Source organism: Oryza sativa, chromosome 7, assembly GCF_034140825.1.
Source record: "Oryza sativa Japonica Group chromosome 7, ASM3414082v1".
NCBI lineage: Eukaryota > Viridiplantae > Streptophyta > Magnoliopsida > Poales > Poaceae > Oryza > Oryza sativa.
The window spans coordinates 11,154,894-11,168,582 of record NC_089041.1 but is presented as its reverse complement, the minus strand read 5'-3'; the positions used below and the strand labels follow the sequence as shown (position 1 = coordinate 11,168,582).

General features: G+C 37.8%; 1 protein-coding gene across 1 annotated transcript; it reads right to left on the bottom strand.

The window, feature by feature from the left end:
- Nucleotides 1-450: 450 nt before the first annotated feature.
- On the bottom strand, nucleotides 451-12,677 carry LOC4342939 (protein SLOW GREEN 1, chloroplastic). The gene is made up of 16 exons (XM_015789474.3): nucleotides 12,528-12,677; nucleotides 11,502-11,648; nucleotides 11,174-11,217; nucleotides 10,646-10,683; nucleotides 9,721-9,811; nucleotides 8,620-8,725; nucleotides 8,466-8,536; nucleotides 8,308-8,377; nucleotides 7,989-8,051; nucleotides 6,798-6,869; nucleotides 6,594-6,695; nucleotides 6,435-6,509; nucleotides 5,727-5,849; nucleotides 3,154-3,270; nucleotides 2,559-2,615; nucleotides 451-802 (listed from the first exon to the last, which is right to left on the bottom strand). The coding sequence occupies exons 1-16, from the start codon at nucleotides 12,552-12,554 to the stop codon at nucleotides 743-745; spliced, it is 1,263 nt and encodes a 420-aa protein (XP_015644960.1). The 5' UTR covers nucleotides 12,555-12,677; the 3' UTR covers nucleotides 451-742.
- Nucleotides 12,678-13,689: the final 1,012 nt, after the last annotated feature.

Genomic DNA, 13,689 nt, shown 5'->3' with positions numbered 1-13,689 from the left:
GAAGAAAGCTGAGGCGGCAGCCTCGCGCGTGATTGGAGGGCCGCGCCGGCCGACGCATCGCATGACTAGTGCCCTCGGGCAATTGGACGAGATGCGAAGCCAGCCAGTGACGTGTGGAGCTCCCCGCTCGTGGACGAGGGCAACGACGACGTACCGCCGGCGCCGATAACTAGGTAGTCACGTTTTTTTTCTTTTCTCCCCTCATGTGCCTTCCTTCACAACAAACAGATGCTTGGACGCTGTCTGCGTACGGCTGTTCACAAGGACGTCCAGACCTGGACGCTATTTCCCTCAGCGTTCATCGTGTTGTTAAAAATTTATATCTGATTTACTATATATTTAATTCATAGGATATTAGTTATTATATATTAAAAAATTCGGCATATAAGCTGCACGAATATTTGCAAAAAACAGAGCCTAGAAAATTAATTTGTTGTAGGGTTAAATGAGTTCTACGGAAATTCGTAATTTTTTTTATTTCAAATCAATTCATTAATAAAAGAATACACAATCTCAAAATCCTATAAATTTGCTATTATCGACAAGAAGGTTTTCTATACACTATAACTGCCTTGATCTAAATATTGTTTGACAAGCAAATTATCCCCGTGTCCCTTCTGTCGTGCTGAATCTAGGAATTGACAGGCGATAAAATTCCTGACGAACTTAGATCGATGCTATCTAAACAAAAAATAATGGGACAAAAATTAGAGGAATTGGAATTTCCCTGTTGTGTCTCACGCTACCTTTGTGCATATCGATCAACTAGTGCCTTCGCTGCATCAGGTGCGAAAAATTTGGCCTGCACAGGAAAGTCAATATATCTGCATTAGTGAAAAGAGAATCCAAAGTTGTCACCAGGTGAGCCACATCATCAAACAAACATGAACAGCCAGATCTATGATTTGGATAAGGTACTCCATCATTTTCATATTATAAGTCGTTTTGATATTTTTCCTAGTCAACAAAGTTTATAGAAAAATATATCAACATTTTCCACGCAAAGCAAACATATTATCAAAATATATTAAATGTTACATTTGATAAAACTAATTTTGTGTTGTGGATTTGCTAATTCTTTCTATAAATTTTATTAAAACTAAAGAAGTTCGACTAGATAAAGTCAAAGCGACTTATAATGAAACGGAGGAAGTAGTGAAAAGAGAATCCAAAAATACCACCAGGATAAGCACATCATCAAACAAACATGAACCGTGGATGCGTGATTTGGATAAAAAGGAACATTGGATCATAGGAAAAAATGGCTATCAAAATAGGGATGTTTCTAACCCTTCAAGCCATCCCATGAGATGTGGTATCAGAGAAAGGAGAATGAAAAAAAAAATCCCTTACACATTGACCATATAATAATTATTTAATAGTAGTTCTATTATATCAATAATAATGAGTATTTTTAATAGCTAATTAACCTAATGCTATAGATCACATGGCCTCGGTTACTTCACTACACCTAAAGTACATCATGTGGCACAGGCATAGTAAAGTTTATAAAGTTGTTTTAATATAGGAATATAAGACTTACAGTAAATAGCATATAGATATTTCTCAAACAGATCATGATAGCCTTGCAACATGTAATGGATGTGGCTATATACATTATTATTACAAAACGTGTATGACACATTTAGAAATTGAGAAAGTTAGTGGTGGTGGTAATGTATGATAAATTATTTGTGTTATAATAGTATTATTAAATCATAAATCAAGATAAATTCGTTAACATTTTAGCTAAACTTCCTTACAAATGATGTTCTAAAAATGTATTTACATTGTTGACTTAAAATTTAAGCTAATTAATATAAACTATATACAAACACATTAAATAGACAGGAAGGTTATATATAGTCGTGTAAACACGCGACTTAATAGGCTAGTATGTCTGAAGATCCAAAACATTTGCTTCTATTGATTGCTCCCCTATTCATTTAGAGTATTTTTCTGTCCAAGACATTGTTTGGATAGGCTTAATTATCCCTTGGCCTATCCATGTGGATGTGCGGGGATTGAAGCACAGCCAAACAAGACCAAAATGGCATAAACATGTATGGCTGGTGGGATGGCAGCAGGAGAGTAACCAACCAAATTTGTAGATCCTTAATATCATAAGCACTGTAGTTTTATTTATTACTCAGAATTTACAGCTTCAGGTTTTTCTTAAAAAAATTGAGTAAATTTCAGAAAACTGCAACTTTAGTGACAAAACTATCAGTTTGCTGCAATAATAGCCTGGGAAATTATCACAAAACTGCGACTTTTACGTTATATGCTGTTACAGTACATATAGGTGACAAATGTAGCAACATATAACGTAAAAGTGCAGTTTTCTGATAATTTCCCACGCTATTGTTGCAACAAACTGAAATATGTCCCTAATGTTGCAGCAAGCTGATAGTTTTGTCACTAAAGTTGCAGTTTTATGAAATTTACTAAAAAATTATAAGGCTACAAATTTTAAAACCCTACAGGTCTGTAGTCCATTTGCACTTCTGTTAAAACTTAAAAGTTTAGCATGGGAGACATCACAGACAAAACAATACCTGAATAAACATTCTCTCTGCTTCACCTGATTTACCATTTTCCTTTAATATGATTCCCTGCAAGATGGATAAAAGAAAAAGGATGGAGATTACCAGTTATGTAAGAAATCCGAATTATGTTAATACACAATGTATGTTTTGGATAGTGGTTTTGCGTATTCGGGATCTTAAACAAGCGGTTTTAAATTACTAATACAATATATTTATGTATCATCATTTGTAGGTTGTTTATACAGTGATGTCATACTATTGTTACGTTAGTACTTTCTTGTTAGTGAGAGCGAACAAGGGATAAAAAAGAAAGATTTAAGTGAAAATTTTAACATATATATCCAATATGTATGTCACATGATCAAAGCTCAGCCAGCTTATATGCAGATTAAATAAAAACCACTTTGTAAACCAACTTAGAGGGCCATATAAATTTTAATCAAAGTCTAGGGGGTTATTTGGACTTTTTCCTATTGAAAAATTAGATATATTGGTTTAGCATGCCAAATATATTGAAATCATTAAGGTCAGTGATTAATGAATTGCCTTATCCAAAAAAAGGCTTCATTAAAGCTCATATATAAAGCACAAGATTGATCAGTACCTTAGCCAAATAACCACGGAAGTCTTCAGGATGTTCAGTGATTAGATTTTCATAAACAGCAACAGCATCACTGATATGGCCCCAATCAGAATAAGCCTTTCCTAAAAGCAGATCAACCTGCAATAACATATGAAAATAATTTAAGACTTAAATTCACAGCTAAATCTTCCTCTTAACCATCAGCTACTAAAATCATGTACAAAGAAACATTTAGGATCAAAGTCTATCTGTAAATAAATAATGTTATTTGACAATGCTTAATTGCTCTTAAATTATTGGCTCGCTTGCGTACATGACACTTTTGTTGGGAAAAAATGCCCTCATGCCAGGATGGCATACTCTCATTTGCCACATACTTGCTTATTTACCATGTTTGACCTTTTCAACTCACCCACCAATTGCCATGTTCTTCTTCCTCAACCTCTGTCACAGCCTGGCAAAGGCCGAAGATTTGTAGTCGTGATAGCCAGCCAGCCTAAACCTCAGACCTCCCGGTCAGCTAGACACGATGGTACGCAATCAGATGGTCCTCTAACGTGCACTGCCCACAGAAGAATTGCTCACAGCAGATAAGCCATGTCAGGGGCCAGGGGGTCTTCCTGTCGAATGTCGGGAAGTACCACTTGTGTTAGCACAACGCGCCCATCTGGTGGTCTACCCAGAGCCGAAGATAGTCGGGGGACTGGAGGAGGATGCCTTTGCTCACCGAGAAGGTATCGGCATTGCATGCTGATTTACTGGCCTACAAACGACTGATCGCAAGGTGATCAGGTGATGTTCTTTTTGCTGGTGATTGATGTCACCAAGCTTCGACTCCAGGACGTCCAACTTCTCCAGCTTCTTGAGGATGACCACCATTTGCTGGCCTAAACCTTTCCTCGCTTCCACCAGCGGCCGACATGTCTACAGACGCAGGAGTTTGCTCTGGTACCAAGTTGTCACGGCCTGGCAAAGACCAAATATTGTAGTTGTGATAGATTGCTGGCCTCAGCCCCAAACCTCTCAGCCACCAGCAAGGTACGATGGTAGGCAACAGAACACAAAAAAGAACGAAGTGCGCATTGGAAGGGTGCACGGGAGGGAGAGACTAGTTAAGAGGAACAAGGAAATAAATAAGCTATCCAAACTTGACATGAGAAGATAAACCTAAACTGATAAAATAGCTATCCAAATTCGCACCATTGGACTCCAAATGACGCCCTAGGCCATGCCTTCTGAGGACCTCAAGCTGCCCAAGGGCAAGGTGCTCGACGTGGTCAAGGACAAGGTCCACCGGCAGTTGTATGAGGCCTTCTCAAGCTCGTTCTGTGGCACCCCGTGTATCTCATCGCCAGCAAGCAGCAATGGAAGCTTCATTGACCTGCGATGCAGTGCCATGCCACCAGACCGGAGAAGCTCAAGGCATTCCACAACACACCGTACTAGATGTCTGGACATGTTCATAGACATGATCATGCAGCCGTAAGGCCTAGACCTGACGCTCATGGAAAGATGGATCGGAGGGCAAGATAAATTTGGAACTTCACGTCGTGTTGTGGTAAAACTTTGTGGCATTTCAGTAAAGCCAATCAATTATGCGGCAAATAAGATTATGGCATCCAACTTTGTGGCATAAGAGCATCTGTTGACAGTATGTGCGTTTAGCTAACTTATGCTTATTAGCATTTGGCTTTGGCCTAGGACATTAAGCAAGTCAAATTCATAACATGAGATGAAACCATTATAGCTCTTCATCCAGCTCTTGCCGCCACCACAGAGTTTATCACAAGTCATTTCAAGAACTTTCTCATTATTGCCTATGCGCCGAAGAAGCTCACCTCCATGCTCATGCATAGCTGCTCTGCATGACAACCCGGCACTATCCATGTTTGTTGCAATAAGGACTGTACCTACAAGGCTACAACAATAGCCTGCCCCTTCTTGTTACAACCTAGAGTCCTGCACTTTCTGCTTCGCTCAAAATCACATGGATCGAGTCCAACTAGGGCTGTCAAAAAAACTCGAGGCTCACAAGTTGCTCGAGAATAGAACGAGTCAAACCAGAGCCTACGTTCAAACGCATGAGCTTTCTAGAGCGAAGCTCATTGTCTTTCACCCCATTAATATTTAGGTTGTTGTACCCTTTCTATTCATGTTACTCCAATCATGTAAGAGTCATTCTAAATGAAAAGGGTGTGTTAGCGATCATACCACCAAACATTATAAGGATATCCTGTGTAGTTTTCAACAAGAGTACTGACACGAATATGATGGCATCTGCTCTTATATAGTTCATATGACCATTGTTTAGTGCTACACTAAAATAAATCTAAGATTGCTACTCATTGGTCATTAGTAGACTATATTACTAAGTTTATGAATAATGCTAAGCATGATCCTCTTGTAATATTGTTTGCATTAGACCTAGCACTGATATAATTTGTCATTTCTACATCTCAGACAATAAGTAGAATACCACATCCAAGTGGCTCTTTCAATACTTGTCCATTTGGATTGTCTGTCAAGATTACTAACATGTATTTTATAAAATATAACATGTACCAAAATATTGTAAAATATAGCAGTAAACTTACTTGGATAAGATCAATATATTGAGATTTTGGAGCACCATCATCATTTGCAGCCGCCAAATTCGCAACTTGAGTTTGACTTTTCTCATTCAACTTTTGACGGCAAGAGAGAATTACATCAACTGCCTATTGAAAATAAAAAAAGGTGTAAATGTATAAAGTATGGCATATGCTATTTTGAGTATGAAGTAACCAGCCAAGGGAAAACTCTCAGTGATCTCTACAGTCCCAAAAGCTAGTAAGAAATGTCAGATTTGAAAACACATTCATACCTACATCACAGAATGCATGTATTTAAGGTAGAAAAGCCACAGAACATGTATGTATTTATATCTTTTCCAAAATATCTCTTACCCAGTAGCAGATGTAAGTGGCTCAAGTCTGCTTATCTCCAGCCTGACAATGTGTTTAAAATGCTAGAAAATCGACCACACTTACAGGATATCCTCAGCTTTGAGGAACATGTGCTAGAGCTTCAGATCATGTATCCATGAACAGTACCAATGAATTGCACAGAGCTTCTCTATCCAAAATTTCTACGCTATAAGGAATTTCTTGTTTCCTTAGTGCAAGTCCAAATCTTAACCTAGACAACTTCATAATTAAACACCACGCTGTATGGATAACTCTTGTTATAATGGATAGATAGAATGAAAGAATGTGAACTACACAAGTTCACGATACCCTCTCAATAATAATTTATCAACTGACCTGATCTGGCTTCTTAGCAGCAAGTAGTGCATTGGTCAGACCACGTAAAACTTCAAAATCGATATTCTCTGACGCCTGCTTCATGAAGTGTTAGCATTAGAAAACCAGTATGATAAACTAGAATATATACAACATAGAAGTGCATTTCAATTTTCTTACAGATAAAGATTTTCTGTATGATGAAGAACTCCCATCATAATCCTTGAGTTCAAACTTTACTTCACCCAACAAACGGTATGCTTCAACTTTGTCAGGGATCACCTATATCAAAATAAATTGTGTTTCAACCATATAATAAGTGCATAAGCAAGACAAACTCTAAATGACAAATACAATGGGCACCAAGAATAGCATGCAGCTTACCTTAACAAGCTTCTCTAGGAATTCTGAAGCCTTCTGATATTCACCAAGTTCAACCAATGATACTGCCGCACCCTGTGATGCCATATGAAAATTACATTGGTATTTAAAAGCGCAGTAGTAGTCAAAGTCAAGCAATCAGTAATTAGTGTTGAAGTATTCAGTTACATTTTGTGATTCCCAAAAAGATTGATTGCTTTTGGCTTGGAATGGAAGTGGATGATGTATCATTGTTGGATTCATTTAAGAAGGTGATAATCAAGGTACCAGTTTAAGTGGTAAACTCAATGTGCACTTTTCCCTCTTTTTTGGTCTGTTCAAATCTTCTCACATTAAATCAAAGAATAATCTTGCTATATGCATGACTAGGTCTAGATTGTGAGCCACTTTTACCATATACATGACTTAGATTGTAATCATCTCTACATTTGTTCTACTTTGTGGAAACTAGATTAAATCATTCATGTGACTTCATTGATGAAAAAGAATGGTAATGCCTGACAATACTTTTAGAACTGGCCCAAACAAATCAATCTACAGCAACCAGATAATACAGCTAACATCTCCAAGTAGATAGGATCATATCTCAAAATATGCCTAGATAAGATATGCTACTAAAAGATAAGATATCATCGGCATCTAATGTTCTAATCAGGTGTTACAGTGCCTACTTACTGTTTGTGAACATGAACAGTAAACCCTGCATGTGACAACATAAAAGAATATTCTTATCGTGCAAGTTTACATCAGGTTGATATACAGGGCAATTTGGTTACATATGCCAGACTTTGCCATAGTTTTGTCAAAAAAAGTGTGTCGCATGCCATTTGTGGCAATATTTGGAAAGAAACTATCTCCATCTTGTGGCCTTATGAGGTATGGTTTTAAGAAAGTGTTCCATGCCACAAGTTCAGCAAAGAACTAAACATTAGATTAACAATGTCAAACATTTTTAACTCATGTAGACTAGCTTGTAGCACGAACAAAAGCCCCTAATCATGATAGAATGATACCCATTTATGAAATTTGTACATTATTACAAGCTCATTTCAACATCAGCCTATGCACCAGATAATGTAAACTACAGCATTATTATAATATCATATGTCAACAAAATGCAGATTGAGAAAAGAAATTTATTGGGGAAAAAACAGTATTAAGACAACCAGAAGTACGTTGGAAATAATAACTCACCTCAAGAGCAGTAGGATCATTAGGTGATGTCCGCAGTGTTGCTTCAAAACCTTCTAGTGCTGTCTAATCAAAAGAATTGGCAATCTCTTAATATAACAACAAACTGTCAAACAAGAATAAAAAATTATATGTCAAACATATGAAACTAATCTCCCACAGATATACTAGACAAGCTTGCCAATAGATGTACTTATATGCCCTAATTTCAGTACTGCACATTTTAATAAATTACTTGCGGCCAAAGCCACATATGTGCAGCATATTTCACAGTACTTAGTGGTCAAAACCAACAAAATTTTTGTGGCAAAAACACATTTACCTTGAAATTTTGTATTTCCTCCTCAGAAAGTTGTTTGCTAACCACAGTGCTTTCTTTGCTGGGGCTAACACTGTGAACAAGGACGTGTAAAGAGTTAACCAATAATCAAAACTAGCACAAGGAAATAATTATCTACATCGACAACAGAAGTTGAACACCTTCCATATGGAAGGAAATCCCCAAAAGCGAAGACTAATCCAAAGACCATGACAGCTATGCCAATTCCAACCTGCTGGGAAATTTTTTATTAGTATATGATAAGCTAGCTAACAAATTATGGAAATGCAAAACCATTTTATAATAAATACTGACCCTCGTACCAAAACCAATTGTACTCTTATCTGATTCAATTGGGGCATCATAATCAATAGCTTGATAATTTTTGTTCTCATCAGCTTTCTTTTTCTCAAGTGCAGATCTGTAAAGAAAATAATATAAATTAGAAGAAGCATCCAATGCAATATACCAAAATAACTTCGAGTGTACATACAGTAAACACGATCAAGATCTAACCACTATGCTGCAAATTATGAAATATGAACTACTATCGATTTTTTATTTGTGTCCAATTTAAATGTAGCCATATTTTATTTGGCATAATATCAACCGGTAAGAATTCCGAATGGATCTCGATTTCACAGGATGCCATCTTGATTTGCATATCTTGAGAACTTAATAAGATCATAAGTATCTTAAAGACATGTGAAATTTTCATGTTTTTCATCTAAGACAACTAAAATTCTCAATCAGTCTAGAGATCAAAAAGGACAAAAACTAATGCATGGCTAGATTTTTGTGTTTCTTCCGATTGAGAATTTATTTTACTTACATATGTATAGCATTTAAACAAAATACAGGAAAGCGGTATTGTCTACTACCCTATATCATTAACTCTGCTGATCTTTCACATTTATGAGAGAATTGCATGAACAACTTTTTATTATGAAAAAATTATCCAGCGAGCATCATATAATCTGGGATTATGGGTGGTCTTACACTCGTCTTGTTTCATGGCATTATTGCTGCCAGAAAATAGGCAATAGTTTCATGGCACTATGAAATGTTATTTTGAGAACGCAATGTGATTCAAAGCCATACTCTGGACAACAGCTTCAACCAGAATCCCAATGGTACAGGGTTATGTTATTTATATGGACCTCTTAGCAGAGCAGGGGATAGCCAGAAAGGTGTAGCAATACTACCCAGATTCTATATCTTGAAAGGTAAAAATGACAGTCATGCCATACAGCAGGTCATATAAAATGCATTGGTTAAATCATTACATTTTTGTTTATGTTTGTTAGTATATTGGTTAAAAAATGAGGTTCTGTTCAATTCGAAACATACTGGTTCTCGCTCATGGAGTCACATTTATTGATCAACTTGCTATAGTATGATGTTATTCGTCAGTACCTTCGAACAGCTTCCACTTTTTCTAGAAATTGCTTATCCATGACAGTTTTAGCATATTTACTTTCCCTTCGAGTCCCTAAGTCCAGTGCCCCTAAAGAACATGGAAGTCCAAGTGCGAGCAAAAGTATGTTAAGTAACAAAAAATCTCATATCCACCAAACATCAATGCCAAAGACAGAAAATTAGTTTCAGATCATACATGTACACCAAAGATCAATTACCCAGCTTATATTGAGAGCGCCAGAGATGCACAACTCAGAGGTTTTAAGATGGGTTTGCCAGCTAAATGGTGCAGTAAAAAAAACAAGAACAAGGATAACAACAATTTTATCAATTTATGATGATGAACCTCTGTCCTCTGTTGAGCTAAACCGCTTGCCAAAATACTAAACTATACAACACTTGACCTAAGAATAGAAAATATGACAATAGGCAAATTTAGATTTACATCCTGTCAAGTGAACAGTTTAGAACCTGTGAGCAGATAAGTATAAATAAAGTTTCTGTTTCTAGCATTTCGGTTTCGCCACTTCAAGTTTTTCACGATAACAGAAATGGACATCAATACTGAAAAATATTAACGTAAGGAAGGCAGCTTACACTAGAAATGGGACACCCTAGGACTTCTAAATACAGGAAAACATAAACACATCAGTAATCTTAGCATAACTTGAACCATGTGGTAAGCATTGTTATGTATAGAACAGTACATAAAACAGTAACCCAAGTCTAACTAAGTACAGGAAAACATAAACACATCAGTAATCTTAGCATAACTTGAACCATGTGGCACGCATTGTTATGTATAAAACAGTATTATCACTCATGGTAAAATTTAGTTCCAATTGTTATAAACTTATAATGCACGCTGCAAATGGTTAAACAGAAAAATACATGCAATCAACTAGAATTTAACTGAACTTACATTGGTCCCTGTTCTTGGAACCTCCAGATATTACCTTGCTGCACCACAAGAAATACTTTATGAATAAATTTGAGAAAAAATCAGCAATGTTTTCCTATGAAATACTACTATTTGTGTGCTGGTGCAACTCCTTATATAGCTAATGACAAGATAAGCCAATAACTCATAATTTCAACCTCAGTCACAGAATAAGCATGTTTTCACCAGATATTTATTACTAAAGAGACTACTATTTACAACATATCCATTTAGGAAAAGGAGGGAAAATTGAACATGAATAGCATCGTAATAAACCATACTTCATACAATGTTTTAACTTCCCTTCAATATCTATATTTGCTGAAACTATTACTAGAACAAGTTAAATAGCTCTCCATTTATGCACTTGATGTGGACTGTACTGTAATAAAATTCTAACTGTGCAATATTAATCCATAAATGAGTAACAAAAAACATAACTGTTAGTTCTTACTTCCAGGTATGAAGGAAAAAGAACTCCAATAGAGCAGCATGATTGAAGGTTCGTACCTTGGTTCCTGTGCAACATCCTTTTGCCTCTTCTTGCTTTTAATCTGAGGAGAAGAGTGAACCACTAGAGAATCAAACTTCTTACGATAGCATGCTTGAACAATGCATGCAATCTGGAAAACTAACCACTATAGAACCAAACTTCTTCAACCCTTGGAAAATTTGGACTCCAACGAAGATAATATTTTCAAATTAAGAAACTGTAATAGCGCCATAGGGCTACATCATAGCTTCAGTTTCTCTCTTGTTCAAAATTATGATAGTCAAAGATGGAATGTGCTGGAGTTCCATGTATCAAAGGAAAAGAAAGAAGATTGAGGGAACTTACTTTCCGTCTATTAGTAGAACCAGCTCCAAAGCCACGCCCATCAGAAGCAAAGCACTGAAAACTGAGTGCCTTATGGATTCCACGGTTGGACATGTTTAATACAAATCTTTCGGCATCAACGATATGTCCAAATTTCTGCAGGCATCCCTACAATATAGACATGTACGCAACTCAAAAGATGAACTTGCTTCCAAAGAGAGCACAAAATTTCAACCTATTTAGGTTTCATGATTATGAACCTAATTAAGTGGCATTTGCATCAACAAACTAAGTGTGAACTAGGAAAATGACCTCCATTTTGAACCAAACGACTAACAGATATGTCCAAAGGTATTTTTTTTGCCCAGTTTTGAAAGTGGGGTGAAAAATAACCGGTTTGTAGTTTAAGGGTGAAAAGTGGACTTTAACCTTGAAATTATATATGACTAGCTCCATTAGGCAAGAATATTAGCATTCAGCTCACAAAAATAAATCAAAGATAAGCAAGCCTATTACTCGTTTAGTTGTTTCCCATTGTGGTATTGTCATTACAGTTTCAATGGAGCCAAATAACCCAAAACAACCAGGGGGCAAGTATACTACTGATCCAAGCCCCCCAACCCCCAGCAAGGGACATCGAAAACCACCGCTCTAAATTGTTAAGGGCTTCTAGATAGGGCCAGGATCAGTTATCCATAACAGAAGACGGCGAGGCGACACACAAGAACGGTACACCGAGGTCCAAGAGCTACCCCCAAGTGCTATTCAACTAGTCTCGATGTGTGGTTTCGGCGGCGCCAGGGATGGCAGCGAACGCACGCTACGAGCCCAGCTCCGGGATCGCTCTTCCCGCCTCCATCCAATCCCGTTCCCACAACGCAGGAAGGGGATCGTGCGTTCCGCACTCAAATGATCCCCAGCGGAAACTTGGTTCCGCCGCGAACGTTTTTTCTTCCCCTAGCCTAAAGAGAACAAACCGTAACAATGAAAGAGGCAGCGGGGAGGAAGGCAGGAGGAATGGGAGGAGCGGGGGATTTTGAGTAGTACCGGTGCCGGGAGGCCGGCGGCGCCCATGGCCGCCTCCCAGCTCGAGGCGGCGGCCGGCGGCGGAGCGAGAGCTCAACTCGAGGAAGGCGAGGAAGGAGGGGTTCGTTGTTCGTTCGATTTGGATAACGAAGCGGTGGAGCCGCACGACACGAAGGCGGCTTTGGCAATTGGCAGGCGAGTTTACCGTTGCCCCCGTCCGAGCATGTGTTGATCTGCCGTCCATTCAGATCCAACGGTCTTAGGTTTCTCTGCCAATTTGTTCCTCTTATTTCCTTCTCGTCACATATAATGCTCTCTCTTTTTGTCGTAATGGAGGAATAACACACAAAAACATTTGGAGCATACTACAAATCAAGCGTCCCATCTCCTTAAAAGAAATGAGCTGAAACATTAAATAAATTATACACAGTAAAAAAAATATCGACAATCAAAATGTAAAAATATTGTGAAACACAATAGAAACACACGTTAAAAAATGTCATTATCATGTATGAAACGATAAGTTTTAACGGTTAAAATCATATGTATTTCTTTTATCATAATATAGTTACATTTTCATCTTGTTGTTTCACGATTGTGAGATGAAAGGTGTACTATATGGGCAGCATGGTGTTCATCCACTTTGTTAGCTACTTGGTATTTTAAATCCTACGTCGAGAAGGTCGAGCCATCTCTATATTATTTGGTATCAGAGAAATTTTTACGTGTCACTTATTCAGCCTACACAACCTTCAGCAAAATTACCATTACTTTTAATGTGCCGCTTGATCCGATAGAACGATAACTTTTCTAAATATGACCTTTGAATATCTTGAATTCCTCTGATTTGAAGTGAAACTCTTCATAGAATTAACGGTCGGTACTACATATGCTCATCAGAAAGTGCTCACCTTACGCAAACACGTTTGCCCCAAAGTAGCCTCCTAGATCCATCAAAATTTGATTGAGCCAACTCGATTGAGCCAACTAGATTAGGGCTTGGAGCCTAACACCACGAAGCCACCCAGGTATGGCCGCACAAGCCATGGACTGCTACTCGACGGCTTTCGGGAGTACCCCAGCCACCAACCATGCGAAAGGAGAGGTAAGGGGATAAGAGGAGGGTGAAGGTGGTGACCACCACCACCAAAGCGACTGGTGGCGCTATTGCTAGTGGCGACGA

What these genes read in the sequence shown, in the direction of transcription:
- LOC4342939 (XM_015789474.3), bottom strand. Translation starts at nt 12,554, where the DNA reads ATGGGCGCCGCCGGCCTCCCGGCACCG. An exon ending in CTGCTAAGAAGCCAGATCAG is followed by an intron (nt 5,850 to 6,434) that starts GTCAGTTGATAA and finishes TATTTTCAATAG; the next exon opens with GCAGTTGATGTAATTCTCTC. An exon ending in CAGAGAGAATGTTTATTCAG is followed by an intron (nt 803 to 2,558) that starts GTATTGTTTTGT and finishes TTTCCTGTGCAG; the next exon opens with GCCAAATTTTTCGCACCTGA.